The sequence below is a fragment of the Gadus morhua genome, chromosome 4 (assembly GCF_902167405.1).
Source record: "Gadus morhua chromosome 4, gadMor3.0, whole genome shotgun sequence".
Taxonomy (NCBI): domain Eukaryota; kingdom Metazoa; phylum Chordata; class Actinopteri; order Gadiformes; family Gadidae; genus Gadus; species Gadus morhua.
Window position 1 is genome coordinate 7,657,499 of NC_044051.1, and position 26,171 is coordinate 7,683,669.

Sequence of the window (26,171 nt, forward strand, 5' to 3'; positions counted from 1 at the left end):
GGGCGGTCTCTGGACCCCCTGACGAGGCCCAGTTGTCTCACGGCAGTAAAAGTCGCCAGGTCACTCCTCTGCTCCCTGATCGTGAGAAGAAAGGAAACCTTTTGGCCGCTGAAGGAGCAGAGATGGCGCCGGGAGGGAGGAAGGAAGTCTTTAGACTTTTCTTTTTTTCTGACTTTAAATGGAACCAGATGCGGTCCTACCGGGCTGGTCTCCATACTGCCTCTGCCTCAGGAATGAGTAGTTCGAGGAGCTGACGTCGGAGGTCCCGTGCAGAGAGCTCTCGGTTCTCGCGGAGAGTTTGCAACTTCTCAGTCTGCATCCGTGAGCGTCCTCAGTCAATTCCGATATTTGTTCTAGCGTCCTTGTTTTATTTGCTGGAAGTGCGAAGTATCACGGGACCGACGGACGCTTCAGATGTTTGAGAAGTTCGGTTTAGTTCGGAACCGCAGCAAGTGAAATGGAGTTCAACCCTCGGACCGCAGGAAGCTGGCTTCAGCGCCTCTGTGTTCTCACAGAACTTTAGACCCTGAGTCCGTAACCTTCTCAGGACTTCTCTTTGCTCCTCGTCCTGAGAGCGGACCCGGACCCGGACCCGGGATGCTGCTGTGTGCTCGGGTCTGGTCCCGTCTCTGGCCGCTCCGCCGCAGACCCTGCTCCCTTCCCCTCCTGCTGGTCCCGGCCGTCTGTCTCCTCTACCATCTGCTGGCGAGCGGCCGGAGCGGTTCTGGACTCGAACGGCCGGCCCCTGGTCCAACAGGACCCCCCGGGGTCTCGGGGTCCAGCCTGGACCGCCTGCTGGAGGAGGTCCAGAGGGACGGAGCAGGACCGCTCGTGGACTGGCTGGACAACCTTGAGAGAGGGAGACGGGTGAGACCTTCCTTCCTCCTCAAACTATTGTCAGGTAACTTCAGAACTGCGTCCTGTGGCCCCCTGTAGATCCACTGGGACCGAGGAACTCACGCAGCTGCCCCCCAGGTTATATAAATGCGGGCAAGCAACGTGAAAAACCGATAAAAACGCAGATGTTGGTGGGTTAATTTAGCTCTGTTCCTCCAGCGGCTCCGTTAGAAGGTCCAGATGGGATACATTATTCTATATTATATACATGTATTTCGGTGCAATCAGGCTGTGTGGTAACAAGGCCCGTTAGAAGCTCCAGATGGGATGTGTTGGGGTGCTACGGTGTTATTGGGCTGTGTGGTCACAGGGCTCCTCTCTCTGAGGGGGTGGGAGCCCCGTGTGTTGTTGTTGGAGGAGGGTCCTGGGTTCAGGTAGGGGGCAGACAGCTGAGGGACCTGAGAGACCCAGTGTCCAGCTCTGAGGGTCCCTTCAAATGACCCGGTGTTTGGAGAAGGATAAGGAGCGGAGGAACCATGAGGAGCTGGAGGAGCCGGATGAGCAGCTTGTTATTCTCGTCACGGGCAGCGGAGGAGAAGTTTAGTCACGTGTCTGCGCCTTCGTGGCCAACGTTCAGTTCATAGATCTTGAAACCAAAACCCAAATAACCAGATCATCAAATATTATGAATGCGATTAATGATCAATGATCATTTACCGGTTGTAATGTTTCACGTCTGTCTCTATTAGGTACTCTAACGGCGTGGCTACAGTGTTATTGCAGGCCAACAGCACAAAGTAGGCCTACAACACAATTTAAGTATATAAATATAAGCTTAATCATTTGCAAACAAAAAAAGAAATCTGGTACAGATTAAACGCTTGACTGATCAATGACTAACCGAATTTGAGAGAGGCAGCTTTCGTTGTGTAACTTATTTTAACCAGGTTGTCTATTCTACGGCTAATCTTCAAACAGCGCTCCTGTCAGGTCTCTGAGAGAGCGTTGCATGCTTGGTAACGCATCAAGTACAACTCTTCTGCATAACAATTTATACCCTGGTGCAACCCAATTAAAAACCAACAGCTTCCATATGGGCTCTACTCGATGTTGTTGTGACCGCCATGACGTGTATGTGTCCTCATCAGCACCGTTCTTTAATCCTGACCCGGTCTCCTCCGCCCCCCCCCCCCCCCCCCCCCTTCCAGCAGCAGGTCCTGGGCTCCGGGCCGGTCCGAGCCGTGGTGGTGTTGGGTCAGAACTCGGAGTCGGACACCGAGGTGCAGCTGTACCGCCGGGTGCTGGAGCAGACGGGCTACGACGTCAGCCTGGTGCGCTACGCCGACCGCAGCGTCGGACTCACAACCCAGCAGGGTGAGCAGGAGGAGCTCTATTTTACTACCCATCATCCTCAGTGTTGGCCCCCTCCTGGGGGCAGGGGGGGGGGCTGCCTGGGAACCAGCTCCAGTCGGAGGGCTCCTGCCTTACTTATGGGCAGGGGCGATTCTAGGGAGTGTGGGGGCCCTAGGCAGAGGATTGTTGAATGTTGGGGGGGGGGGGGGGGGGGTATGGAGCGATTTATTATTATTTTTTTATTTTGGGCTCTAGGGGGCCCCCTAGTAGTGGCCCGGGGCCCCAAGCAATTGCCTGGTAGGCCTAAAGGGATGCAGCGCCTCTGCTTATGGGCAGCAGGGCAGGAAGGGTGGAAAGGTCTTGAACACAGACCCTCCATCCGGACAGAACCTCCACCCCCCACAGAACCCCCATCCCTCACAGAACCTCCACCCCTCTCAGAACCTCCACCTCTCATAGAACCCCCATCCCTCTCAGAACCTCCACCCCTCTCAGAATAGAGGGTGCAATCGATCCCGACAGCAATCGACGAATCAAATGCTCTGACGAATAAAATAAAAACCTCATATCTGTTGCTGTCGCAGGCCTGTAATATTCCTGTCCGGCTGAAGTGATCGGACGGCACTAGCTGTCTGTCTCTCTGTTTCCCCACCCCCTTGGCCAGCTGCCTGCTCTCTCCCTGTCTCATCCCACATGACCGCTATCTTCCACAACGCTAGGCAGACCTGCTGCCTAAGCTCCCCTCAGATGTTTTGGGGGCGGGGCTACCGAGTCAGGCTTAAAGGCATCGGTGGGAGTCCTGAATACCGAACACCGATCCCTGAGCTGCTCTGAGCGATAACAACAGGTTCCCCCTGTGGAAGTTCTACCTGTCCTACCTGTTGGTCCCGTCCACCGTTCTGCAGACTGAATGTCCTGCGATGTCTGAGCTCATGACTCCTCCTCCTCTGTCTGTCTCTCCTCCAGGAGCCTGTCTGTGGAGCGTCCTGGCCTGTCTGAGGAGCTCTGAGAAGAGCTGTCTCTGGAGCGTTCCCTTCGGCCGCCTGCAGCCGCACCAGATGGTGAGACCCGATAGGTTAGAGCACCTGAGGTTGAGACCCCATGATAGACCGTCGGAGACCACCTCAGGGGGTGAGACACATCGTCCCCAGCCCTCGTTGCCTTCGACGACGCAGGCTTGTGTTGTAGTAGTATAGTTAGCTAGTGGTAGTATAATAATACCATAGGCGACAAGTTAATGATTCAGAAAATGTATTTATGATAATACTACCTAACATGAATCCTCTTTATTGACGGTCTGCCGGCTCTCTGCCCCCAGGTGAACCTGATCCCAGAGCTGTCGGATGCCTTCTCCGACGCGGGAGCCGGTCGCTGCCGGTTCTCCACGGACCCGCGACTCGCAGGTCGGTTCTCCGGGTCTGATGATGATATGTTCACGTTCTTCAGACGCTAGACCATGTTAAACCCTGAGACTCTGTCCCCTCCCCTGAACGCAGTAGTCATGGGAACAGAGCGGGGGAGAAGAGTTCAACTCTTTCATTAAGACAGATACATCCATTCATAACCTGTACTTTATTCGTGTCTTTTTATAACACAAAAACAACTTCCTGTAATGTTACACCGGCTCTCTTTTTGGAGATCTCAGCAGGAAAGGAATAACTCAAACGTCAACATTTTTAACAAGTTTATATTTCTGGTTATTCCTTGTGCTGCTCAGGAGTTCAGTTACCCATGATGCCGTCTGCCTGCGGCCCCACAAAGACCGCCTCTCCTCCAGAGCCTACACCACTGTAAGTTCACGTCTACTCATCTATATCTATGTACTATCGCCTCAGTAACGCTGTAGGATCATATAACATCTATTAATCTATATCTGTAACATCAGCACCGTGGGTTGAAGATCCCTCCCCTGCCGATATGAGGACCGTAGATTCGCTCGACAGCTTTCATAAAAAACTCAGAACTCACTTGTTCGGAGTTCACCTGGACTCTGCATAGCCTCCCCTCTTACCCACCCACACCCACCACACCCTCACCTACCACGCCCCTCTTATGCCCTTAATGTATGTCGTACGTCCTGGCACTATAGTATTGTGTATCATCTTATCCTAGCTACTATCTTTGTTGTATACAGGGAATAGGTTAACCTAGCGATTGTTGGTGCTTGGCACTTGGTTCTATGAACATCCTTACTGTACCGACAGCGATATATTGTTGTTTTTCTTTCTTCTGACAAATGTGCTTATTGTAAGTCGCTTTGGATAAAGGCGTCTGCTAAACCCCCTGAAAGTAGAGGTAAAGATGTTCCCCCTGTCAGGGTCTCTGGGCCTCCCTCAGCCCCGACCTCCACCGCTGCGTCTCCGGGCCTGCGGGCGGCGGTCCACGTCTACGTCCTGCTCACCTCGGCCGTCTCGCCCACGGCCTTCCTCCACGAGAGGTGCCTGGCCCAGGGGGACGGAGAGCTGTGGGCCCAGACCACCCAGGTGAGTGGTCAGGGGGGAGCCCTGCTGTTAGGGTCTGAAACCTGGAACACAGGAGGTAACTCAACGCTGGGTTGGGGTGGTGGGGAGTCCAGACTCAGTCTTGTCTTCCTCTCTCTGTCTCTGTCTCTCTGTCATTCTGTCTCTCTCTCTATCTATGTGTCCCTCTCTCCGTCTTTCTCTCTCCCCCTCCCCTCCCCCTCTGTCTGTCTGTCTGTCTGTCTGTCTGTCTGTCTGTCTGTCTGTCTGTCTGTCTGTCTGTCTGTCTGTCTGTCTGTCTCTCTCTCTCTGTCTTTCTCTGTCTCTCTCTCTCTCTCTCTCTCTGTCTCTCGCTCTCTCCCCCCCCCTCTTTCTCTCTCTCCCCCCCCCCCCCCCTCTCTCTCTCACCCCCCCTCTCTCTGTCTCTCTCCCCCCCCCCCCTCTCTCTCTGTCTCTCTCTCCTCCCCCCCCTTCTTCTCTCTGTCTGTCTCACTCCCCCCCCCCCTCTGTCTCTCTCTCAGCTCAAGGAGTTCCTCAGCAGGCACCTGGGTCCGGTCCGGTCTGACGAGGCCCTGATCCAGGTGAGGGTGGTGGTGGGTCAGGTGCTGCGGGCGGCGGTGTGGCCGTCGCCGGACTCTGACCACTCCGGCAGGTCATTAAACCAAACCTCTTCCTCACCGTTCTCCTCGCTGCAGCGTGACGTTGACCTCTGTTTTAATCTTTGTTGAACCCCCCGCAGGTGCCTGCTGTGTTACCAGCTGCTGACCTTCACCCTCCACTTCACCGGCACCATCGTCCCTACGGTCGCCATGGTAACCACAATCTGCCGATGAGACACGTTGGATGATGGATTGCTTAAGTGATGGATGAGTTGAGTGACGGATGGATAGCTGATGTATAGATTCATCAATTCTTACTGAATTGATGAATCGTTTGGTCCACACACGTCATAGACAGCAGCAGACAGCAGCAGGCTGTGAAGTGATGCCGTTATCTTGCTGACTAGAGGCCAAGAAAAAGTACACATTTCGTAAAGATTCATGAACTAAATATTACAGTTATTGACTTACTGGTGAGTAGACTAATGCATACCTAATGAGTGTAGTGCTCGTCCACTAGAGGGCAGCATGTCCTCTGGGTCTGACGGCTCGTCCGCTAGAGGGCAGCATGTCCTCTGGGTCTGACGGCTCGTCCACTAGAGGGCAGCACTTCCTCTGGGTCTGACGGCTCGTCCGCTAGAGGGCAGCATGTCCTCTGGGTCTGACGGCTCGTCCACTAGAGGGCAGCATGTCCCCTAGGTCTGACGGCTCGTCTCCTCACAGATCAACAGAGACCTAAGCTTCGCTGGCCTGCAGGATCCCTTCGACGGCCAAATCACCAGAGAGACAATACTGGAGGACACTCTGCACTTCCTGCTGCCAGTGATGCATGGACAGGTGCACGTGGACACAAACACACACGCACGTACAGATCAACAATCAATGAAGAAATGCAGGCACACACACGCACACATGCAGGCACGCATACACGCACTTACACACAGAAGCACGCAGACACGCACACACTCACTCACCAGATAGCCTTTTCTTTTTCAAACTTCCCTTTTGGATTCTGACGGATATTTGAAGGTGGGATATTTTAAAATGGTTGACAATGTCTGACTGACGGTGGCCTCCTTTGGTCTGCAGGCTGGAGGCTGTGAAGGAGGACCGGCCCGATGTTTACCAGAGCCCCAACTCCTGCTGATGCTGCAGTTCCACAGACAGCTGAGAGGATCCGGACCGTTTGACTTGGTGAACTAAAGCTCTATTCACCAGCTTTGAGACCCATGATCTGAGAGAGAGTACATGTTGTTTTGTTCTTTGTTCTCACCCGTGATCTGCACGTCCTCATCTGATCCGACGGGTGACTGACACAAATTTAAGCCAGAAAATATCTGGGTTAATTCTCAAGATTCAAAGGTTTTTATTTGTCATACTCACACAGGATAGGCGGTTAAATGTTTGTGTGACATACTGTATTTTCAGTGCTTAAAAAAGAATCAAATACAATAGAATAAAGCAAAATAAAATACACTATAAAATAGACTGCTGCTCTGTGTTTAAACCCCTAGAGGAGACAGAGGACAGGGTACGAGTTCCGTCGTGTGATGCCAGAATACGCAGTGTTCTAAAAGGGAATCCTGGAAACATTGTAACATTGTCTCGACCCGACACTCTTCTGGAAACAGAGCAGAGAAAGGAGGTCAGGGTTGAGTTCCTGCTCACAAAAACAACCTGGAACAAAGAGACCAACACGAGGCAGGCTGGGACCTTGTGGACGTGTCATGGTCTGTCTGTTTCCTTGTCTTGCTTTGGTGTGTTTCCGGTTTTACTTTGGTATCTCTGTCTTGTTTCTCCCCATGTCCGGTCAGGTTTCCCTCCTGTGTGATTACTGCTCCCTCCCCTAATGTGTTTGGTATTTAAGCCCTTGTCTTTCCTTTGTTCCTTGTATAGTTTAAAGTTTATTACTTATTGTCGGATCATTGTAGTTTGTGGTGAGTTGTGTCCTGGGTGTTACCTGTGTTCCGGGTGTTCCCTGTGTTACCCCGGGTGCTGTTTGCATGGGTGCTGATCACATGGTGCTGATCATATGGGGTGATGATCCGTGGTTCTGATCACATGGTCTGATCACATGGTCTGATTACATGGTGCTTGTCACATGGTGCTGGTCCCATGGGGTGCTGATCTTGTGGGATGCTGATCATGTGGGCGTGTTCAGTGCTCATCATGTGGGCGTGTTCAGGTGCTGATCATGTGGGCGTGTTCAGTGCAGATCATGTGGGAGTGGTCAGGTGCTGATCATGTGGGAGTGGTCAGGCTCTGATCATGTGGGCGTGTTCAGGTGTATCCGGGTGGTGTTCCAGAGGGGAGGCTTCTCCCCCACCAGCTCCGTCCGTCCATCCGGCCGCCTAGAGGTGGTGTGTCCCCCATCCAGACTCTGCTGCTCCACCTGGTCCAGTTCTACCATCTCCAGAGGAACCACGGGAACAGGTAAGAGGAGACTAATCACAACCACACACAACCACACACAACCACACAAAACCACACACACAACCACACACAGCCACACACAGAGCCACACAGAACCACACAGTTCATTTAAACCTGAGCCCAAATGAGGAGCTCTGGAGTCACACTCCTAGAGTCTGTTGTGGACGCTGGAGGTTTGACGTTCTAGCTCGACCCTCAATGTTGGACTAAATCTCAGCAGGAGTTGTGTGCGCTGTAAAGAGAATTAATCACTTTAAGTTGTTACCGACCATTGAAACACTCATGTCCTCTCCTCCCTTCCTCTCTTACTGACCAGTGAGACGCTGATGTCCTCTCCTCCCTTCCTCTTACTGACCACTGAGACACTGATGTCCTCTCCTCCCTTCACAGCAGCAACCAGACGGAGTCTCTGAGCGACCTGCAGAGGAGCCAGGCCGACAGTCTCCCAGGGAGAGGTAACACCTCCCAAAGTATGCAGTTGAGAGGGAAAGTCCGTCCATAAGTCCAGCAGGACCGAGTCGTTTGTCTCCTGAGAAGAAGTCCTTATTCAAGGGATTCTTCCAAGAGTAGCCTCACTGTTCCCCACCTGCTCCGATCTGTAAATCGAACACCACATACCGACTCTGAGCGGCATGTGGCTCAGGAGTTAGCGCGGGTTGGCTGGTCACCGGAAGGTTGCTAGTTCGATCCCCGGCTCCTCCTAGTAAGTGCCCTCCGTTCACCGTGACCCTCTCCTGTGTGGTGGTTCCTCTGCTCCTCCAGAGCTCTGCGGGGACTTCCAGCTCCGCCAGCTCTACACGGACCCCCCGCTGACCCTGAGCCCCCCCTTCAGCCCCCACCTGAGGGCCTACCGGGCCGAGGTCCCCTTCCACACCCTGGTGGTCCGTGTCCGGCCCCAGCCCGCCAGCGGAGCCTGCCGGGTCCACCTAGACCACCACGGAGGACCCGGGTGAGGCTCACCATGGACCCCCTTTCAGAAACCAAACCGTTGTCATTGTTTAAAATGAGACGGGAGGTTTTCATTAAGAATTTAACCTGCGTGTTTCTGCCTCTCCTCTTTTGATCTTGACCTTCTCTCTGCTGTCTGTTCAAAAGAGATAGGATGGGTCAAGTAGTTAGACCGTGAGTCAGGTGAAGAGGTCTGTCTGACGGACCTGACCTGATCACACTAAAATGCACCAATGTGGCGTGTAGCAACCAACATTGTTACATACATCAATATTTTTTGAATGTAAGGGTTATGGTTGTAACATATAGTATACATAAATATGGTATATTAAAATACATAAGCACATAATTAAACTATGACTGTTGCCCGCGCTGTGATGCTGAGGGGCTCTGGGTGACCTCTCTGCCGCCCCCCCCCCCCCCTCCCCTCAGGACAGCCCACTACCCCGTGGGACTGGGGGACAGCCGGGTCCAGATCCTGCTGGTGGACCAGGGGGCGGGGCCGGGGGCGGAGCCTGTCGTCATGACCACCTACACCCTGCATCTGTTCCGTGAGGGCCCCCCCAGCCTGCCCCTGTTCGGGAACCACGTCATGTGCGGCTTCATCCAGGTCAGTAGAGGGTGGAGAAAGGGTGGTGTATGTCCTGGTAGAGGGTGTAGTTAGGTGGAGACCAGGTGGTGTATGTCCTGGTAGAGGGTGTAGTTAGGTGGAGAACAGGTGGTGTATGTCCTGGTAGAGGGTGTAGTTAGGTGGAGACCAGGTGGTGTATGTCCTGGTAGAGGGTGTAGTTAGGTGGAGACCAGGTGGTGTATGTCCTGGTAGAGGGTGTAGTTAGGTGGAGACCAGGTGGTGTATGTCCTGGTAGAGGGTGTAGTTAGGTGGAGACCAGGTGGTGTATGTCCTGGTAGAGGGTGTAGTTAGGTGGAGACCAGGTGGTGTATGTCCTGGTAGAGGGTGTAGTTAGGTGGAGACCAGGTGGTGTATGTCCTGGTAGAGGGTTTAGTTAGGTGGAGACCAGGTGGTGTATGTCCTGGTAGAGGGTGTAGTTAGGTGGAGACCAGGTGGTGTATGTCCTGGTAGAGGGTGTAGTTAGGTGGAGACCAGGTGGTGTATGTCCTGGTAGAGGGTGTAGTTAGGTGGAGACCAGGTGAGTGTATGTCCTGGTAGATGGTGTAGTTAGGTGGAGAACAGGTGGTGTATGTCCTGGTAGAGGGTGTAGTTAGGTGGAGACCAGGGGGTGTATGTCCTGGTAGCGGGTGTAGTTAGGTGGAGACCAGGTGGTGTATGTCCTGGTAGAGGGTGTAGTTAGGTGGAGACCAGGTGGTGTATGTCCTGGTAGCGGGTGTAGTTAGGTGGAGACCAGGTGGTGTATGTCCTGGTAGCGGGTGTAGTTAGGTGGAGACCAGGTGGTGTATGTCCTGGTAGCGGGTGTAGTTAGGTGGAGACCAGGTGGTGTATGTCCTGGTAGAGGGTGTAGTTAGGTGGAGACCAGGTGGTGTATGTCCTGGTAGAGGGTGTAGTTAGGTGGAGACCAGGTGAGTGTATGTCCTGGTAGCGGGTGTAGTTAGGTGGAGACTAGGTGGTGTATGTCCTGGTAGAGGGTGTAGTTAGGTGGAGACCAGGTGGTGTATGGTGTTATTAACCAGGGCTGAGGCGTCTGACTACTGGTTTAAGACCCGTGGTTGAGAGGGTCTGTGAATCACTTTAGGGGTCTCTCTCTGGGTCACCCATCAGAACCAGTAGAACCATCATGACCATTAGATCAATTAGAACCATTAGAACCACTAGAACCTTCAGAACCATCGGAACCTTTCCTCTGGCTGATCCAGGAGGTCCCAGTCAGGCGTACTGGGCTGACTGGGTGGATCTCTCAGCCCAGACGTCAGGGTGGGTCTTCAGCACTGGGTGAAGGTGAAGTTGCTCTCTGCGTCGGTCTGGTCACATGGTCGTGCCGCCATGGCTCTTTCAGGGCGCGGTGGAGGGAAAGCGTCTCAGAAGATGAAAGCGGGCCCCCCCCCCACCCCCAACCCCCAGACCCCCGTTCCCCGCGGTGTTTGCCCCCGCCCCGCGTGCGCATGTACGGACAAGAAAATCCCTGTTATGTTGTCTTGTGGCACTTTGTCGCCAGCAGCGACGCCCGCAAGGGGAATGTCTCGCCCGCCCACCAAGCCCCTGGGAGAGAGAGTATGTGTGTGTGTGTGTGTGTGCCAGCCACTCTTAGTGTGTGAGTCAGTGTGTGTGTGTTTCAGTGTGTATCAGAGTGTGTGTGCGTGTGTCTCAGCGTGTGTTTTGGTGTGTGTGTGTGTGTGTGCGTCTGGTGAGTTTGTGTTGGAGTAGATGTGTAAACGTGTAAGTTGACATAGTTGTGCGTGTGTGTGTGTCGGTGAGAATACTTCTCGTGTGTGTGTCGGGGTCCTGCGGGCCCTCAGTAGTCCGCGGGCCCCCTGGGATCCAAGGAGCTTCCTGCCACTTCATCAGCCCGTTTACCTGACCTCTGACCTCTGAACAATCCACAGGGAAACCTTTTCTTTTAAAGCGGTTGGTGTTTGAACTCGCGACTAAGCTGTCGTAGGCCTGGTTCTGTTCTATGTTGTAGGACTGGTTCTATGTTGTAGGACTGGTTCTGTGTTGCAGGAGTGGTTCTGTGCAGTAGGACTGGCTCTGATATGTTCTATGTTCTAGGACTGCGGTCTGGTTCTATGTTGTAGGTCTTGTTCTATGTTGTAGGAGTGGTTCTGTGCAGTAGGACTGGTTCTGATGTGTTCTGTGTTCTGTGTTCAAGGACTGCGGTCTTGTCCTGCAGCCAGAGAAGCCCTGCGGCCTGGAGCCGGTCTCTGGACCCCCAAGCCTCCAGACCGGATCTCCGGACTCTCCTAGACCCTGCACCTCTGGGGCCGAACCCGGTACACACTAGTTAGCCTAGTTTGTCTCTCTGTCTGCCTGTGATAGTAAATCATATTACTGATGGTACATAAAGAACACTGAAAAGGCACACACATGTTCACACTGAGATTGTGTGTGTGTGTGTGTGTGTGTGTGTGTGTGTTTGTGACAGGCCGTTGGGTCGTCCCTTGCCTCAGCTGTGCTGATAATCGAACCTGTGATTGGCGGGAGGTTGCCTGGCGACCGGATGACTGTTACCACCCCGTGGTCGGACGCCTGCATCTTCAGGCCTGTCTGTCCGGGAGTAAGGTGAGAAGGCCAGGGGGTCCGCACCCAGCATGGGCTCCGCACCCAGCATGGGGCGCCTAGCACCCAGCATGGGCGGCCTAGCTCCCGGGAGCTGCATCGTTTAAAATGAATTTGTAAATGAATTTTAAAATTAATTGTAAATGAATTTTAAAATGAATTTGTAAATGAATTTTAAAATGAATTTGTAAATTAATTTGTAAATGAATTTGTAAATTCATTTGTAAATGAATTTAAAATTAATTTGTAAATGAATTTAAATAATAATTTGTAAATTAATTTTTAAAATAATTTGTAAATGAATTTTACAAATAATTTGTAAATAATTTGTAAATTACTTATAAAAAAATATTTGTAAGTACATTTTTACATTAATTTTAAACAAGATATGTCCGGCAAAAACGTATTGTCTCTTGAAAACCTGAAAAGGGCAATTCTGTGGTGAAGAACTTGTATCTTGAGAGATGCTACAGCATCTTTCTCAACACCGGCTAAGAATTTCTGCTGCCCGAAATATTGAGCAGCAGGAGACCTCCATGGGGGGAGTCAGGTGTCAACAAACCCCTGGGATTGATGATGATGGCGGGACGGGGGATGGATGCTTCATGAAACTATGTCCATTAGAAGAACTACTGTGTATTTGTCTCTTGGTTGAGAACGCTAATAACACAAAAACCGGAGTACTTCTGGTTCCCTGATGTTGTCTCCTTGTCTCCTCATCTCCTTCCTCCTTCAGCTGCTGTTCATCGGGGACTCCACCAACCGAGGGATCATGTACTTCCTGATGGAGCGGGTGAACTCCACGCTGCAGGACTGGGAGAAGGCCCACAGAACGCTCCTCTTCGGTCACCTCAACCAGGGCCGCACCCACGTGGGTTACTCCTACTACCCCCAGTTCTGGCTGGAGGAGAGAGCCAGGCCCACCTTCCAGCACGCGCTGGAGCAGCTGCTGACCAGGTGAGGCTCCTTACACACATCTGGACACACCTGGACACACCTGGAGCAGCTGCTGGCCAGGTGAGGCTCCTCCCACACACGCCTTGAGCAACTGCTGGCCAGGTGAGGCTCCTCACACACATCTGGACACACCTAGACACACCTGGAGCAGCTGTTGGCCAGGTGAGGCTCCTCACACACCTGGAACAGCTGCTGGCCAGATGTTCATCAGACACACCTGGAGCAGCTGCTATCCAGGTGAGGCTGCTCAGACGCACCTGGGCACACCTAGATCAGCTGCTGTCCAGGTGAGGCTCCTCACACACACCTGGGCACAGCTGGATAAGCTGCCGGCCAGGTGTTAAGCAGACACATTTGGACACAGACAGACATCTGGTTTATTGGTTCAGATTATGCAGCCGCATTAATACCTCTATTATCAGGTGTTTACATGAAGAAGGGTTGAACATTTGTCGTTTTAAGGGTGGGCAGGTCGCAGGTTCTGTTCTAAAGACTTTTAGAATTGCGACGTGTTGTTGCTCGGCAGTTCCAGAGTTGGAGCTTCGTGACGTTCTCCAAACCTCCTCCCTCAGGTCCCGGCCTCTCTCCAACTCCCAGCACACCACCCTGGTGGTGGGGGGCGTCCAGTGGCTCCGGACGCGCCATCTCCGGACCATTAAGGAGGTGCTAGAGAGGTGATTAAGGCGAGGACTAGGCGTTTCAAGTCAATGGGAGCATTTTGAGTCCACATTTCCTCAGTAACTGCTACACTGCAATAGCAGCTAATATTTGAAGCAGGATCATCCATAGCCCTGCTACACTCTCCACTGCAGTGCAAAACTGTCCTCTGCTGTTGTCTCCGGGTTTGGTATTTCTTTAACCCTGTGTCCCTCCTGCCTCTCCTCGGCTGCTGACCAGAGGGTCTCTGGAGAACGTCACGGTGGTGATCAAGACGCTCGGCATCGGCTTCCATCTCCCTGCTCACGGCCTCCGGTCACTTAGCCAGGTACCTTTTGTCCAGCACTTCAAGACCTTCTGTGTGATAGATGCTTACCGACACCTGCTAACTACGAGGGCTGTTGGACCACAGTAGTCTAACTCTGTAAGCCTTATTCAGTTAGCGGCCATCTTGGCTCCATCTTGGCTCCATCTTGGCTCCATCCTGGTTCCATCCTGGTTCCATTTTTGTTCCATCGTTGTTCAATCCTGGCGGCCATCTTTGTTCCCAAACGCTAACAGGCTGATGGAACTCAATGCGGAATTCCGCATTCAGTTCCATCAGCCTGTTAGCGTTTTGAACCAAGATGGCCGCCAGGATTGAATAGCAGTCGAGCCAAGATGGCTCCTAGCTGTGTCCGTCGAGTCCGCTCTCAGCAGCTTAGTGTATCTCTGTACCGTCTCCTTGTCTCCCTCCAGCGGGAGATGCAGGAGCTCCACCGGGAGAACCAGGCCATCGTGGCGGAGGCACAGATGCTGGGCTACGAGGTGCTGGACACCTTCCAGATCACCCAGGGCCGCTACAGGGACTTCCTGCCCGGACACTGCGCCTGCCACTTCCATAAGGTAAAGGGGCCACTTCCATAAGGTAAAGGGGCCACTTCCATAAGGTAAGGGGCCACTTCCATAAGGTAAAGGGGCCACTTCCATAAGGTAAGGGGCCACTTCCATAAGGTAAAGGGGCCACTTCCATAAGGTAAAGGGGCCACTTCCATAAGGTAAGGGGCCACTTCCATAAGGTAAAGGGGCCACTTCCATAAGGTAAAGGGGCCACTTCCATAAGGTAAGGGGCCACTTCCATAAGGTAAAGGGGCCACTTCCATAAGGTAGAGGGGCCACTTCCATAAGGTAAAGGGGCACTCTAACCATGACTGTGTCCTCGCTCCGCGCAGGTGGAGAAACGGGTCCAGGCCCCTGGGCCCCTGAGGGCCCGAACCGGCCCCCCCTACGGCTCCAACGGGACCCGGGCCAGCACCGGGCCCCCCAGCGGAACGGGCCCCCAAGCCCCCTCGTACCACGTGGAGGGGCCGGTGAACGCTGTGTACTCTGAGATCCTGCTGAGCCGGCTCTGTCCCGGGACCCCCCCCTGAGGAGGAAACGCACACCGCTAGGGTTTGGAACCAAGATGGCCACCAGGGCGGAGCCCAGATGGCCGCTAGGGTGGAGCCAAGATGGCCGCTAGGTTTGTCCGGTCCACTTGTCAGCAGCTGAGCATGAAGAAGTGTATCCCTGTTTCGTCTCCCCATTGACTCAACGCTGAGCTACGGCACACCGGCCAATAGGGAGCTGAGGACCGCACCATGTGACCCGGCTGTGGGAGGGGGTGGGGTTCAACGCCACGGGGGGAGGGGTCAAACAGCACGAGGCGCGCTGAGACGAGACGCGGTCGCCGTCGACCGGTCCGACTGACCGAAGGCCTGCTCCATCATCGGAACGCTTAGATCCCTAACTGTCCTTTGCACCCGGCTCTGATTGGACGACTATACGGAGACTGAGCCTGGTGAGAGGGGGTCAAGGTCAGCGGGCTGACCTCTGATCCCTGACCCTGAGCTGCTGCTGACGGACTTGTCGTCATGTACCCGAGAGACAGACTCATAAGCGTCCAAAATATGTGGAGCTTGTTCACCCTCTTATAACAGTAGAGATGTTATTATGTTCACCACCAATCAGCCAAGGGGTTTATGCAGGAAACATTATCAATATATTAGAGAGATTGCTATGTTGTCTATATTTTTCTACAGATCATAATCGTGCCTATTTTCTTATATATTTGGAGTGTGTGTGTGTGTGTGTGTGTGTGTGTGTGTGTGTGTGTGTGTGTGTGTGTGTGTGTGGGTGTGTGTGTGTGTGTGTGTCGACCACAGATCTAGCCAAGCTGCCTCACCATTTTAAATCAGGGCCAAACCCTTTTGGTTTCATCTTCTTATTAAAACATGTGTATATGTATGTATGTATGTATATATATATATATATATATATATATATATATATATATATATATATATATATATATATATATATATATATATATATATAATATTTATTATTTTGCAATCTTACTACTTTAATTTCCCATTTTTGCTACTAAATATTTGTCTGTAAACGATCTTCCTGTTATTGTATTAAAACGTATGTGTAACGCACTATGGAGCTGCACTATTCATAAATAAGTCTTCCATTAACGAGGCTCTGTTTGTCTATTGGGGGTGGGTGGGTCGGTGTGTGTGCGTGTGCGTGTGCGTGTGTATGTTTGTGTGGGTGTGTGCATTCACAAGATCATCATCACTTAAAGTAAATGTTAATCTAAGCGTTTGGTTCTCAGATCCATTAACGAATCGCCTGTCATTTGTCTCGTTAACTCGTTCGGTTCATCCATAACTTACTTGCCGGCTTTCTGTGCCGTCCTGAGCGTTGACGTCTCACTCCGGGTCAACGTCTCAGACCTGGTCTCACCTCCATGCTCCTCCCGGGCCCAGGAAGGAACCTCCTCATGCTCCTCACTCGCGTCTCCCCCCACGAAGAGGGTCGTGCTGAACCTAACGGGACGTTTCACCCTCTCATCCTCATCCTCTCATCGTTTGATTATCGCCACGTTGCGCTCTGAGTCGTGAGGTTTTATTAACGTCAGCGTCGCGTCGCGGTGAAGCCTACTGGAGTCTGACAATCAGGAGGTCCATGGACCAGAACCTGTAGGAGCTCAGAGGAGGCCATGGAGAGAGTCCACCACACCTGCACCTTGCACCTCCTCCTCCTCACCGTATTCCCCCTCTGCTGCCAGGCCAGCTGGATGTAAGTTCGGATACGGATTATCTGAGTTTTTATTTGTTTAATCAGTTTATCCACCAGCAAGCCCCCGTACCGACCTCTTCAAGAATGCCTTCACCTCATAACCTCCTTTCCCTTCTCTCCCCTCCTCCTAACTATTCCTAGTTTTAACTATTAGCTTCCTGTGGTAGGCTACTTTTATCCTATTCTATCTTTTATTTAGTTATATTTTTTCGACTTATACGTTCTTATTAAATCATTTTATTTGTGTTCACTCTGTAAAGCTTCTTTGAGTATTTAGAAAGTGCTATATAAGTCTAAGGTAATTATAATAATTCTTTTTTGAGATCTGAAAAGTCACAATTCGGACTTTAAACTCATTATTCTGACTTTATTCTCATAATTCTGACTTTAAACTCATAATTCTGACTTTATTCTCATTATTTGGACTTTGTTCTCATAATTCTAACTATAAACTCATAATTCTGACTTTAAATTCCTAATTCTCACTTTAACCACATAATTCTCACTTTATTCTCAGAACTCAAAAAAGGACCTAACCCTCTTCAGTTTTTTTTTTTATCTATCTATACTTTTTTAAACACATCGCTTAGATTATTGTAATTATATGCAGAATCATTATTATTATAAAAAATATTTTCTGATTAAAAAAATGTGGTTGGGCATAACTGTTGCTTCACTATAGTTCCCGTCGCCTTGGATGCGTGTTGACTATCTCTCGTGTGTTCTAGGTGGCTCGGGCTCAGCTCGGCGGGTGTTGCCGAGCAGCGGGGCTGCTCCGACCTGCCGTTTTCCCGCGAGCAGAAGGAGCTGTGCCGAAAGCGACCGTTCCTCCTTCCCGCCGTGCAGGCCGGCGCGCGCCTCGGGCTCGCCGAGTGCCAGTCGCAGTTCAAGCACGAGCGCTGGAACTGCACGATCTCTAAAGACTTTAAAGACATTAAGGACATTAAGGACTCCAAAGACTCTAAGGGTTCTAGAAGATTTAAAGACTCGAAAGGGTCTAAAGGGTCTAGACACTATACAATCTCGAAAGACTTGAAGGGGTCTAAAGACCATAAGGTCTCTAAAGACTCTAAAGTGTCCAGGGACTATACAGAATCTAAAGACCATAAGGATTCTAAAGACCAGAAGGACCCTAAAGAATATAAGGACTCTAAAGACCAGAAGGACTATAGAGACCAGAAGGACTCTAAAGACTTCTCTGTGTTCGGTTACGAGCTAACGAGCGGTAAGTGATTTATACGGTTGAAATCGGTATGTTGTTAGCTCTCTAACATGTAGGACTTCGTGCACTAACTATTATTTTGGCCGATATATAATTAATATATAGCCTATCTAATGGTCCGACAGAGCTCTGTACAAGACCAGGTAGAGGACGTGTTTCATGTAGTAAGATTCATGCGTTCATGGGCTTTATGCTCCTGGCTCAGTAGGCCTTGGGCTCATTGCGCTTTAATTCGTTTCTGTGATTTGATTATAACCCAATTACCCCCTGGCGCAGATATAGGCTACTGACAATATTTCAACGATATAGGCCTACCACATCCAGATATACCACCGATATACCGCGGAACACGTCTAGCCTGCTTATTTAAACTATCACACAGCTTATCGTCGGTAATTAATACCGGTTAGCCTTATGTTGTAGAAAGAAAAAAACAAAAAAAAAAAACAAGCAGTGATTGCTTATCTTCTTTTCTTCTGCATTAAAATGAAAACAATAAAAAGCAAGATATATTTTAGCCATCAACTTGAAACATTTATAAAAAGATTATTGTTTTTTTATCTATTTATTTATTTCTACAAAATATAAAATATGATATATTATATTTTAAACAAAGAATATTACCCATATTGTTAATATGCTTTAAATAATACATAGAAATGAATTAAACATAATATATTCGCCTATAAAAGAGTTTATCGTGAAATAGCTGGAATTGTGAACACAATTTATCTAATGTTATTGAAATAAAATAATAAATCATTCACTTTAAATTTAAAAATTATAATTTTTTATTTATTTTGACGAGTTATTGTTAGTATATCATTATTCAAGGCATATTTCAGAGCAGCTGATTGGTTGGTTAAGTGAATCTTGTTTCACAAAGAGAGCTTTTCTGGTTAAGACTGGATTTGTTGTCACAAACCCTAATAAGATCCACCCAGATAAAGACCTAAATTGAGGACTGTGTGTGTGCGTGCGTGTGCGTGTGTGTGTGTATGTGTGTTTGAAGGCACCAAGGAGTCCGCCTTCATCCACGCAGTGATGGCCGCGGGGCTGGTCCACGCCATCACGCGTGCCTGTAGCCAGGGCGCCATCGCCGAGTGTGGCTGCGACGCCAGCCTGCAGGGCCCGGGTTCTCCACAAGGGAACCTGCAAGGCCCGGGTTCCTCTGCTGGTCTGCAGGACCCGGGTTCTCCACCGGGGAACCTGCAGGGCCTGGGTTCTCCGTCAGGGAACCTGAAGGGCCGGGGTTCCACCACTGGGAACCTGCCGTCTCTGGTTGCCACCATGGGAAACCTGCAGTCCCTGGGTTCCACCGCGGGGAGCCTGCCGTCCCTGGGTTCCACCATGGGGAACCTGCAGTCTCTGGGTTCTACCGCTGGGAACCTGCCGTCTCTGGGTTCCCCCCTGGAGGGCTGGCACTGGGGCGGCTGCTCGGACCACACCCGCTTCGCCACCTGGTTCAGCCGCCAGTTCCTCGACGGCCCCCCGGGAAACACCTCGTTGCCACGGGCAACGAGCCCCGCCCTGCTGGCTGTAAACCAACACAACACCGACGCCGGACGGCAGGTGAGGAGGAACACGAAGCAGTAAAAGGGGATCGGTGGAACTGCGCGGCTAGGTTCTCAAAGAAGAGAGTACTGCTTCCTCTCCCAGGCCGTAGACAGAACCCTGATGACTGACGGTTTTTTGTTCCTGTGACAGAACCACGATGACTGACGGTTTTTTGTTCCTAAAACAGAACCATGATGACTGACGGTTCTATGTTCCTTAGACAGAACCACATTGACTGACAGTTTTATGTTCCTTAGACAGAACCATGATGACTGATTTCCATGTTCCTGAGGCCCCGTCCACACTAACCCGGGTAAATGTAATGCACATCCGCAATCCACACTATCGTTTTCATATCGTTTTCGGAATGTTTTGCATCCACGTTCCACACTGAAATTATTTTGATAAACAGTTGTTGTCATGGTTACGCAACTCCGCCACGCCTCTCTATTTAGATTACAGGCCCGCGATCAGCTTTTATTTACAGTTGATAATAATCATTTTTGACCTGGTCTTGTCCATAAACGCCGCTCCAAGTACGGTTTGAACTGCCGTCTTTTGGGTTTTTTACCATCACTTAAGGACATCAAGTACAGAGCTGGCCTCCGGTGTTGAAGAAACGAATATGTTTGAGCAAATATGTCGAGTTGTATCTGGAGATAAATTAGTACATTGTACAGAGAGATCATCATTTGCATTTCACTTGCCATATTTTTGATGAGCATCTCTCGGTCTCGAGTGCAAGCTTCTGGCAGCGTCATGGCAGTATCATGGCAACCGAACGTCATAGTACTTGAAAGCCTCCGTCTACCCTGTCAACACTACAACGCAAACCCAGCGTTTTCATCCACCTCAGCGATATGTTTGGAAAAGCACAATTTTCAGTGTCGGAATTCTCAGTTTTAGTGTGGAAAGAAGGGCTAAACGGATAAATATTTATGCGTTTGTAGATTTACCCGGGTTAGTGTGGACGGGGCCTTAGACAGAACCAGGATGACCGACGGCTCTATGGTTCTAAGACAGAACCATGACTGATGGTTCTACATACCGTTGACAGAATCACAGTCACTGATGGTTCTATGATCCTTAGACAGAACTACGATGACTGACAGTTCTATGTTCCTTAGACAGAACCACCATGACTGACGGTTCTACATTCCTTAGACAGAACCATCATGACTGACCGTTCCATGTTCCTCTCCCAGGCCGTCGAAAGAACCATGGTGACGGACTGCCGTTGCCACGGCGTGTCCGGTTCCTGCGCGGTGAAGACCTGCTGGCGGTCCCTGGCCCCGTTCGTGCGTGTGGGGGCGGTTCTGAAGGAACGCTTCGAGAACAGCGTGGAGGTCCTGCAGCGCTTTGCCCGGCAGAAGGTCCGCCGCAAGGACAAGGTGAGCCGCCGCGTGCCGCTGGAGCGCGACCGCCTCCTCTACCTCCACAAGTCGCCCAACTACTGCCTGGAGGACCCGGGGCGCGGCAGCCTTGGCACCCGGGGCCGGACCTGCAGCCGGACCTCCCGCGGGGCGGACGGCTGCGGCCTGCTGTGCTGCGGGCGCGGCTACAACACCAGGGTGGTGCGGCACGTCACGCGCTGCGCCTGCAAGTTCGTGTGGTGCTGCTACGTGCGCTGCCGTCGCTGCGAGAGCGTGACGGACATACACACCTGTAAATGACTGACATCCACACCTGTAAATGAGCACCTGTAAATGACCGACATTCACACCTGTAAACAACTACCTGTAAATGTCCGACATCCACACCTGTAGACAACCACCTGTAAATGGCCGATCTAAACACCTGTAAACGACCGACATGCACACCTGTAAATTACTCATGCACGCACCTGGAAAACGACCGACACACACACCTGTAGATAACCTAATACACTCCTTTAGATAACCTCACACACACACACCTGTAAATAAAGGGACCCTTCGCTGCCTCTCTCCTCTCAGCCCTCTAACTCATTTCAAACGAGGTCAGCAAAACAAAGACACGTTTTGCAAAGGATTTTAAGACCGAGGCTTTCTTGAAAGCTACCTTTCCCACCTGTCGTCAGTCAGGTATCGAGCCTCTGGAGCGATACATAACGGATCATGGTCTTTATTGGAGAGAGTGTGAGACGATATGCACAAGCCGAAAAACAATGCATTAGCAGCGACCGGCCATGTGTGACGCCGGGGTTAGGACGTATGTTATGGGATTCACAACTGGGAAGATGAATGTGTGAACCCATGACTCATGGACTCACAGGAACAGAGTAAGAGGACTTTGCGAGCTAACCGTGTGTGACAGGAAGTGACTAACTGAAAGGCCTGTGCAAGGATGTCCTGGTCTGTGGTTAGGAATGTTGTTTCCATGTTGAGGGTCAGTAATTTTAAAATCCGCCTCGATGTACAGTTATTAATATCTATTTAATTGATAGTATCCTTTATCAAAATTGTAAAAACAACAACATAAACATATTTAGTGATCCCTTGGTTTAAAGGTTTCCGTTCACTCAGATCCAGTCTTTCCAGTCTGTGCCCCGTGTGTCTCTGAGATCTTCTCCCTCTCGCCCATAAAAGCACAATGTCCGTAAATCACAGAGGAGGCTTCGACCACACCCCCGCTCGGGGACCCCAGAGACCCTGCCCCTCCGGGGGTCTCTGGTGGACCACCACACCCCTGGTCCGCTCCCCGCGGGCCGAGGTGAACGGAGAGACTTGGTTGGCAGCGGCATGTTAAATACCGCTTCTGCCTCCTACCGCCTCCTCAACAAAGACCCCTCTAATAGTGGTATTAGGGAACGGAGAGGGGAGGGGGGCTAGAGACCGGTCCCACCAGGACCTGGACCCGGACGACAGACCGGTCCCACCAGGACCTGGACCCGGACTACAGACTGGTCCTATCAACACAAGGACTAGGACTACAGACTGGACCGGGACTACATACTGGATCTACCCGGACCCGGGACTACAGACTGGACCTACCCGGACCAGGGCCCGGGACTACAGACTGGACCTACCCGGACCCGGGACTAGACTGGACCTACCCGGACCAGGGCCCGGGACTACAGATTGGACCTACCCGGACCCGGGACTACAGACTGGACCTACCCGGACCAGGGCCCGGGACTACAGACTGGACCTACCCGGACCCGGGACTAGACTGGACCTACCCGGACCAGGGACTACAGACCGGTTCTATACTGCTCATTACACAGTACTTTCTGGTGTGATGATACTGGTACAAGGACACTGATGTTTAGTGTGACCACGTTCTCCTTCACTTCTGTGCGACCCACTTGATCCGTAACTCATGTCTCTGAGTGAAGATGTACTTGTTGTTGAAGTTCTGTTTGTATGGGCGTCCCGGGAGACCAGCTGACTGCTGCTGACCTCGGCCCGGACTCAGATCTGAAGTCATGACATGGCAGATTCTCTCAGGATATGTGTGTGTGCGTGTGTGTGTGTGTGTGTGTGTGTGTGCGTGTGTGTGTGTGTGTGTGTTTGTGTGTGTGTGTGTGCGTGTGTGTGTGTGCGTGTGTGTGTCTTTACCCTCCAGGATATCCTGCTATTCTCCTCTTCACTGACATGTGCTGACATCACATCTGCTGACACTCAGTCTGTGTTTCTTCATCTATTTACAAATCGTTATTCTCATAGCATAAACGCCTAAGTCAATTTTTAAGGTTCATCTTGTATTTAGTGTCAAAAAATGACCAAGTCAACTAGCTGACTTAGGCAGATAGTGATAATGCAATGTAAAAATCCCTCTGATTGGTTTAGGACATAGCCACCGGGGCACAGTGAATCAGCAGTGGTAGGAGAGTAGATTCAGGTTAAATATCACAATTTGGACAAGCTATGAATTAGGCAATTATATAAGGCTAACGATATACAATCATCACATGTCTTCTATTAAAATATACAATCACAACATATAATTTATTAGCATAAACAATCATAATAGATCATTATTTCAACATTTAAGAGTTTGCATCACGTTTTCCCAAACTGTTATTCCTAAGAGTCGTATAAATGTGATCATTCCTAATAAAATCATGATTGAATACCAACTTTGATGTCACATCTATGCAACATGTTCATCATCACGGTGTCTCAGCAGATGAGGAGCAGGATGTCGGCTCAGAACCTCTGTCCGCAGTCAAGCTCTCCCCCCTTATCTGGAGAGGAAGGGGGTCCTGGGGTCACCGTGGGGGGGCTCGAGCAGGAGGAACGATGTGCCCAGAGAAGGAAGTGAGTTAACAAAAGGGCCGCTGAACCCCCCCAGACCGCAGACTGTACCAGACCAAAGAGAGGCACAGAGAGGAGAGAGCAGATCACGTCAGAGTTTAGAGAGGACAGGACCAGAGAGGAGACCCCCGTCAGAGCTTAGAGAAGACCAGAGAGTATCAGACCAGCGAGACCCCCCCATTCAGAGCTCAGAGAAGACCAGACCAGCGAGACGCTCCCGGTCAGAGCTCAGAGAGTACCAGACCAGTGAGACCTCCCCCAGTCGGAGCTCAGAGAGGACCGGACCAGTGAGACCCCCCCCAGTCAGAGCTCAGAGAGGACGGGACCAGTGAGACCCCCCCATTCAGAGCTCAGAGAAGACCAGACCAGTGAGACGCTCCCGGTCAGAGCTCAGAGAGGACCGGACCAGCGAGACGCTCCCGGTCAGAGCTCAAAGAGGACCGGACCAGTGAGACCCCCCCCAAGTCGGAGCTCAGAGAGGACCGGACCAGCGAGACGCTCCCGGTCAGAGCAAGGGCAGCGAGTCTCATCTGATCCTCCCTGCTGCACTCCAGAGCGTTTCTCCGGACACGGGAGCGCAGCGGGCGCTGAGAGGAGCTATGATGACGGGTTCCTCCTGGTCCAGCCGGGGGCCCCTCCTGATGCTGCTGCTGCAGCTGGGCCTCCAGACTACAGCCTCTGCAGACGCCCCTCAGGTAGGATCCTCTCTCGTCCGTTACTCTGATTCAGAGGCCTGAGGAACCTTACTCATCATTATGCTACAAGGTATTACATGGTTTCAAATATATAGGTCCAACCTCCTCAGATGATAAACCTTATATTTTAAACCTTCTCAGATTATAAACCTTCTCAGACGATAAACCCTCTCAGAGGGTAAAAATACCTCAGATGGTAAACCTCAGATTATAAACTTTCTCAGATGGTAAACCTTCTCAGATGATAAACATCAGATGTTAAACCTCCTCAGATTATAAACCTCACATTATAATCCTCCTCAGATGATACATTTCCATAGATGGTAAACCTTCTGAGATGTTAAACCTTCTTAGATGTAAAACCTTCTCAGGCGATAAACCTTCACAGATGGTAAACCTCAGATAGTAAACTTTCTCAGATGATAAACCTCAGTTAATAAAACTCAAACCAAATCAAGCTGAGACTGAGGCTAACGACTTGGGCTAGGGCTAGAGGCTTGTGCTAAGGACTGCTAACGCCTGAGGCTAACGACTGGGGCTAACGACTGAGGCTAGCGACTGGGGCTAACGACTGAGGCTAGCGACTGAGGCTAACGACTGGGGCTAACGACTTAGGCTAACGACTGGGGCTAACGACTGCGGCTAGCGACTGAGGCTAACGCCTGGGGCTAATGACTGGCGCTAATGTCCGTGTCTAACGACTGGCACTAACGAGTGAGGGGGCACTGGCCTCCCATCAGGAGACCCCCCCCCACTAAACCCAGTGTGTGTGTGTGTGTTTGTGTGTGTGTGTGTGTGTTTGTGTGTGTGTGTGTGTGTGTGTGTGTGTGTGTGTGTGTGTGTGTGTGTGTGTGTGTGTGTGTGTGTGTGTGTGTGTGTGTGTGTGTGTGTGTGTGTGTGTGTGTGTGTGTGGGTCTGCAGGGTTTCTGTCCCTTCCAGAGACGTCTGAGTACTAGGACCCGGTGCGTGGACAGCCAATTGGGCTTATTCTACCAGTCATGCCCCTCCGGCTACAAAATCGAGAGGGCGCAGGGCAGCAAGTGAGTCCCCAGACCCCCAGGGGTCTATGTAGGACACTGAGATGGGCCTGGTCCTGGATGTACCTGGGGCCTGGTCCTGGATGTACCGGGAAGTGGACTAACCTGGTGGAGATGAGTCGAGGGGGTCCTGGTATATCCACGAGCAGACCCCTGAGTGATGACATGAGACCCAGCTCTTCTAACATCTACTGGTATACTGGGATACTACTCTTTACCAGTACTATCCAGTTTACTATACTAGGATACTACTACTGTCCCAGGCCCTAACAGTTCTAACTGATCCCACGGTTAACTAATTTCCAGTGCTCACTGGTCCCAGTCCTAACTGGTCCCAGTGCTCACTGGTCCCAGTCCTAACTCGTGTGTGTGTTCAGACACACTACTGTCTTCACTTCTCTGTCGGGCTGCTCTAAGGAGTGTTACCGGGACGTGGAGGAGCAGAGGTGCTGTCCCGGGTACTGGGGCCCGGACTGCATGGGTCAGTACCTTCATGTTATATATTATATAGACTGCATGGGTCAGTACCTTCATGTTATATATTATATAGACTGCATGGGTCAGTACCTTCATGTTATATATTATATAGACTGCATGGGTCAGTACCTTCATATTATATATTAGATAGAGTGCATGGGTCAGTACCTTCATGTTATATATTATATAGAGTGCATGGGTCAGTACCTTCATATTATATATTAGATAGAGTGCATGGGTCAGTAGGCCTACCTTCATATTATATATTATATAGACTACATGGGTCAGTACCTTCATATTATATATTAGATAGACTGCATGGGTCAGTACCTTCATATTATATATTATATAGACTGCATGGGTCAGTACCTTCATATTATATATTATATAGAGTGCATGGGTCA

The 26,171-nt window shown here is 50.9% G+C and overlaps 3 protein-coding genes across 5 annotated transcripts in view; all 3 read left to right on the forward strand.

The window, feature by feature from the left end:
• The first annotated feature begins 21 nt into the window (after nt 1-21).
• Nucleotides 22-15,717, forward strand: cped1 (cadherin-like and PC-esterase domain containing 1). Of its 3 annotated transcripts, none has more exons than XM_030354709.1 (21): nt 22-867; nt 2,046-2,211; nt 3,157-3,251; nt 3,509-3,593; nt 3,908-3,980; nt 4,508-4,673; nt 5,171-5,301; nt 5,389-5,461; nt 5,972-6,085; nt 6,338-6,442; nt 7,533-7,681; nt 8,075-8,136; nt 8,444-8,630; nt 9,062-9,239; nt 11,413-11,533; nt 11,686-11,822; nt 12,556-12,776; nt 13,349-13,450; nt 13,674-13,761; nt 14,172-14,318; nt 14,645-15,717. In XM_030354709.1, exons 1-21 carry the CDS (start codon nt 598-600, stop codon nt 14,840-14,842), a joined length of 2,868 nt encoding a protein of 955 aa, XP_030210569.1. In that variant the 5' UTR covers nt 22-597; the 3' UTR covers nt 14,843-15,717. The 3 variants fall into 3 exon arrangements, with proteins under 3 accessions (XP_030210569.1, XP_030210567.1, XP_030210568.1); XM_030354707.1 differs by having other exon boundaries at nt 23-867; nt 8,072-8,136; XM_030354708.1 differs by having other exon boundaries at nt 23-867; nt 2,049-2,211; nt 8,072-8,136.
• Nucleotides 15,718-16,002: 285 nt separating this feature from the next.
• On the forward strand, nt 16,003-22,494 carry wnt16 (wingless-type MMTV integration site family, member 16). Its single transcript, XM_030354730.1, has 6 exons — nt 16,003-16,541; nt 17,270-17,453; nt 17,727-17,766; nt 18,776-18,890; nt 19,158-19,335; nt 20,526-22,494. The coding sequence occupies exons 1-6, from the start codon at nt 16,462-16,464 to the stop codon at nt 20,991-20,993; spliced, it is 1,065 nt and encodes a 354-aa protein (XP_030210590.1). The 5' UTR covers nt 16,003-16,461; the 3' UTR covers nt 20,994-22,494.
• A 1,104-nt stretch (nt 22,495-23,598) lies between these two features.
• Nucleotides 23,599-26,171, forward strand: part of stab2 (stabilin 2) — a 41,990-nt gene continuing 39,417 nt past the window's right edge. The window contains exons 1-3 of the mRNA XM_030354672.1: nt 23,599-24,253; nt 25,175-25,293; nt 25,668-25,771. Of these exons, the coding sequence (XP_030210532.1) occupies nt 24,158-24,253; nt 25,175-25,293; nt 25,668-25,771 (319 nt within the window). The 5' untranslated portion in view covers nt 23,599-24,157. The remainder of the gene's footprint in view (nt 24,254-25,174; nt 25,294-25,667; nt 25,772-26,171) is intronic.

Bases quoted from the DNA above. Each gene is read 5' to 3' on its own strand.
- cped1 (XM_030354707.1), top strand. From the start codon at position 598: ATGCTGCTGTGTGCTCGGGTCTGGTCCCGTCTCTGGCCGCTCCGCCGC. The intron at 6,086-6,337 runs GTGCACGTGGAC...TTTGGTCTGCAG, and splicing joins TGCCAGTGATGCATGGACAG to GCTGGAGGCTGTGAAGGAGG. The intron at 7,682-8,071 runs GTAAGAGGAGAC...CTCCCTTCACAG, and splicing joins CAGAGGAACCACGGGAACAG to CAGCAACCAGACGGAGTCTC.
- wnt16 (XM_030354730.1), top strand. From the start codon at position 16,462: ATGGAGAGAGTCCACCACACCTGCACCTTGCACCTCCTCCTCCTCACC. The intron at 17,454-17,726 runs ATCTCTAAAGAC...GACCAGAAGGAC, and splicing joins ACGAGCGCTGGAACTGCACG to TCTAAAGACTTCTCTGTGTT. The intron at 18,891-19,157 runs GGGCCCGGGTTC...TGGGAACCTGCC, and splicing joins GGCTGCGACGCCAGCCTGCA to GTCTCTGGGTTCCCCCCTGG.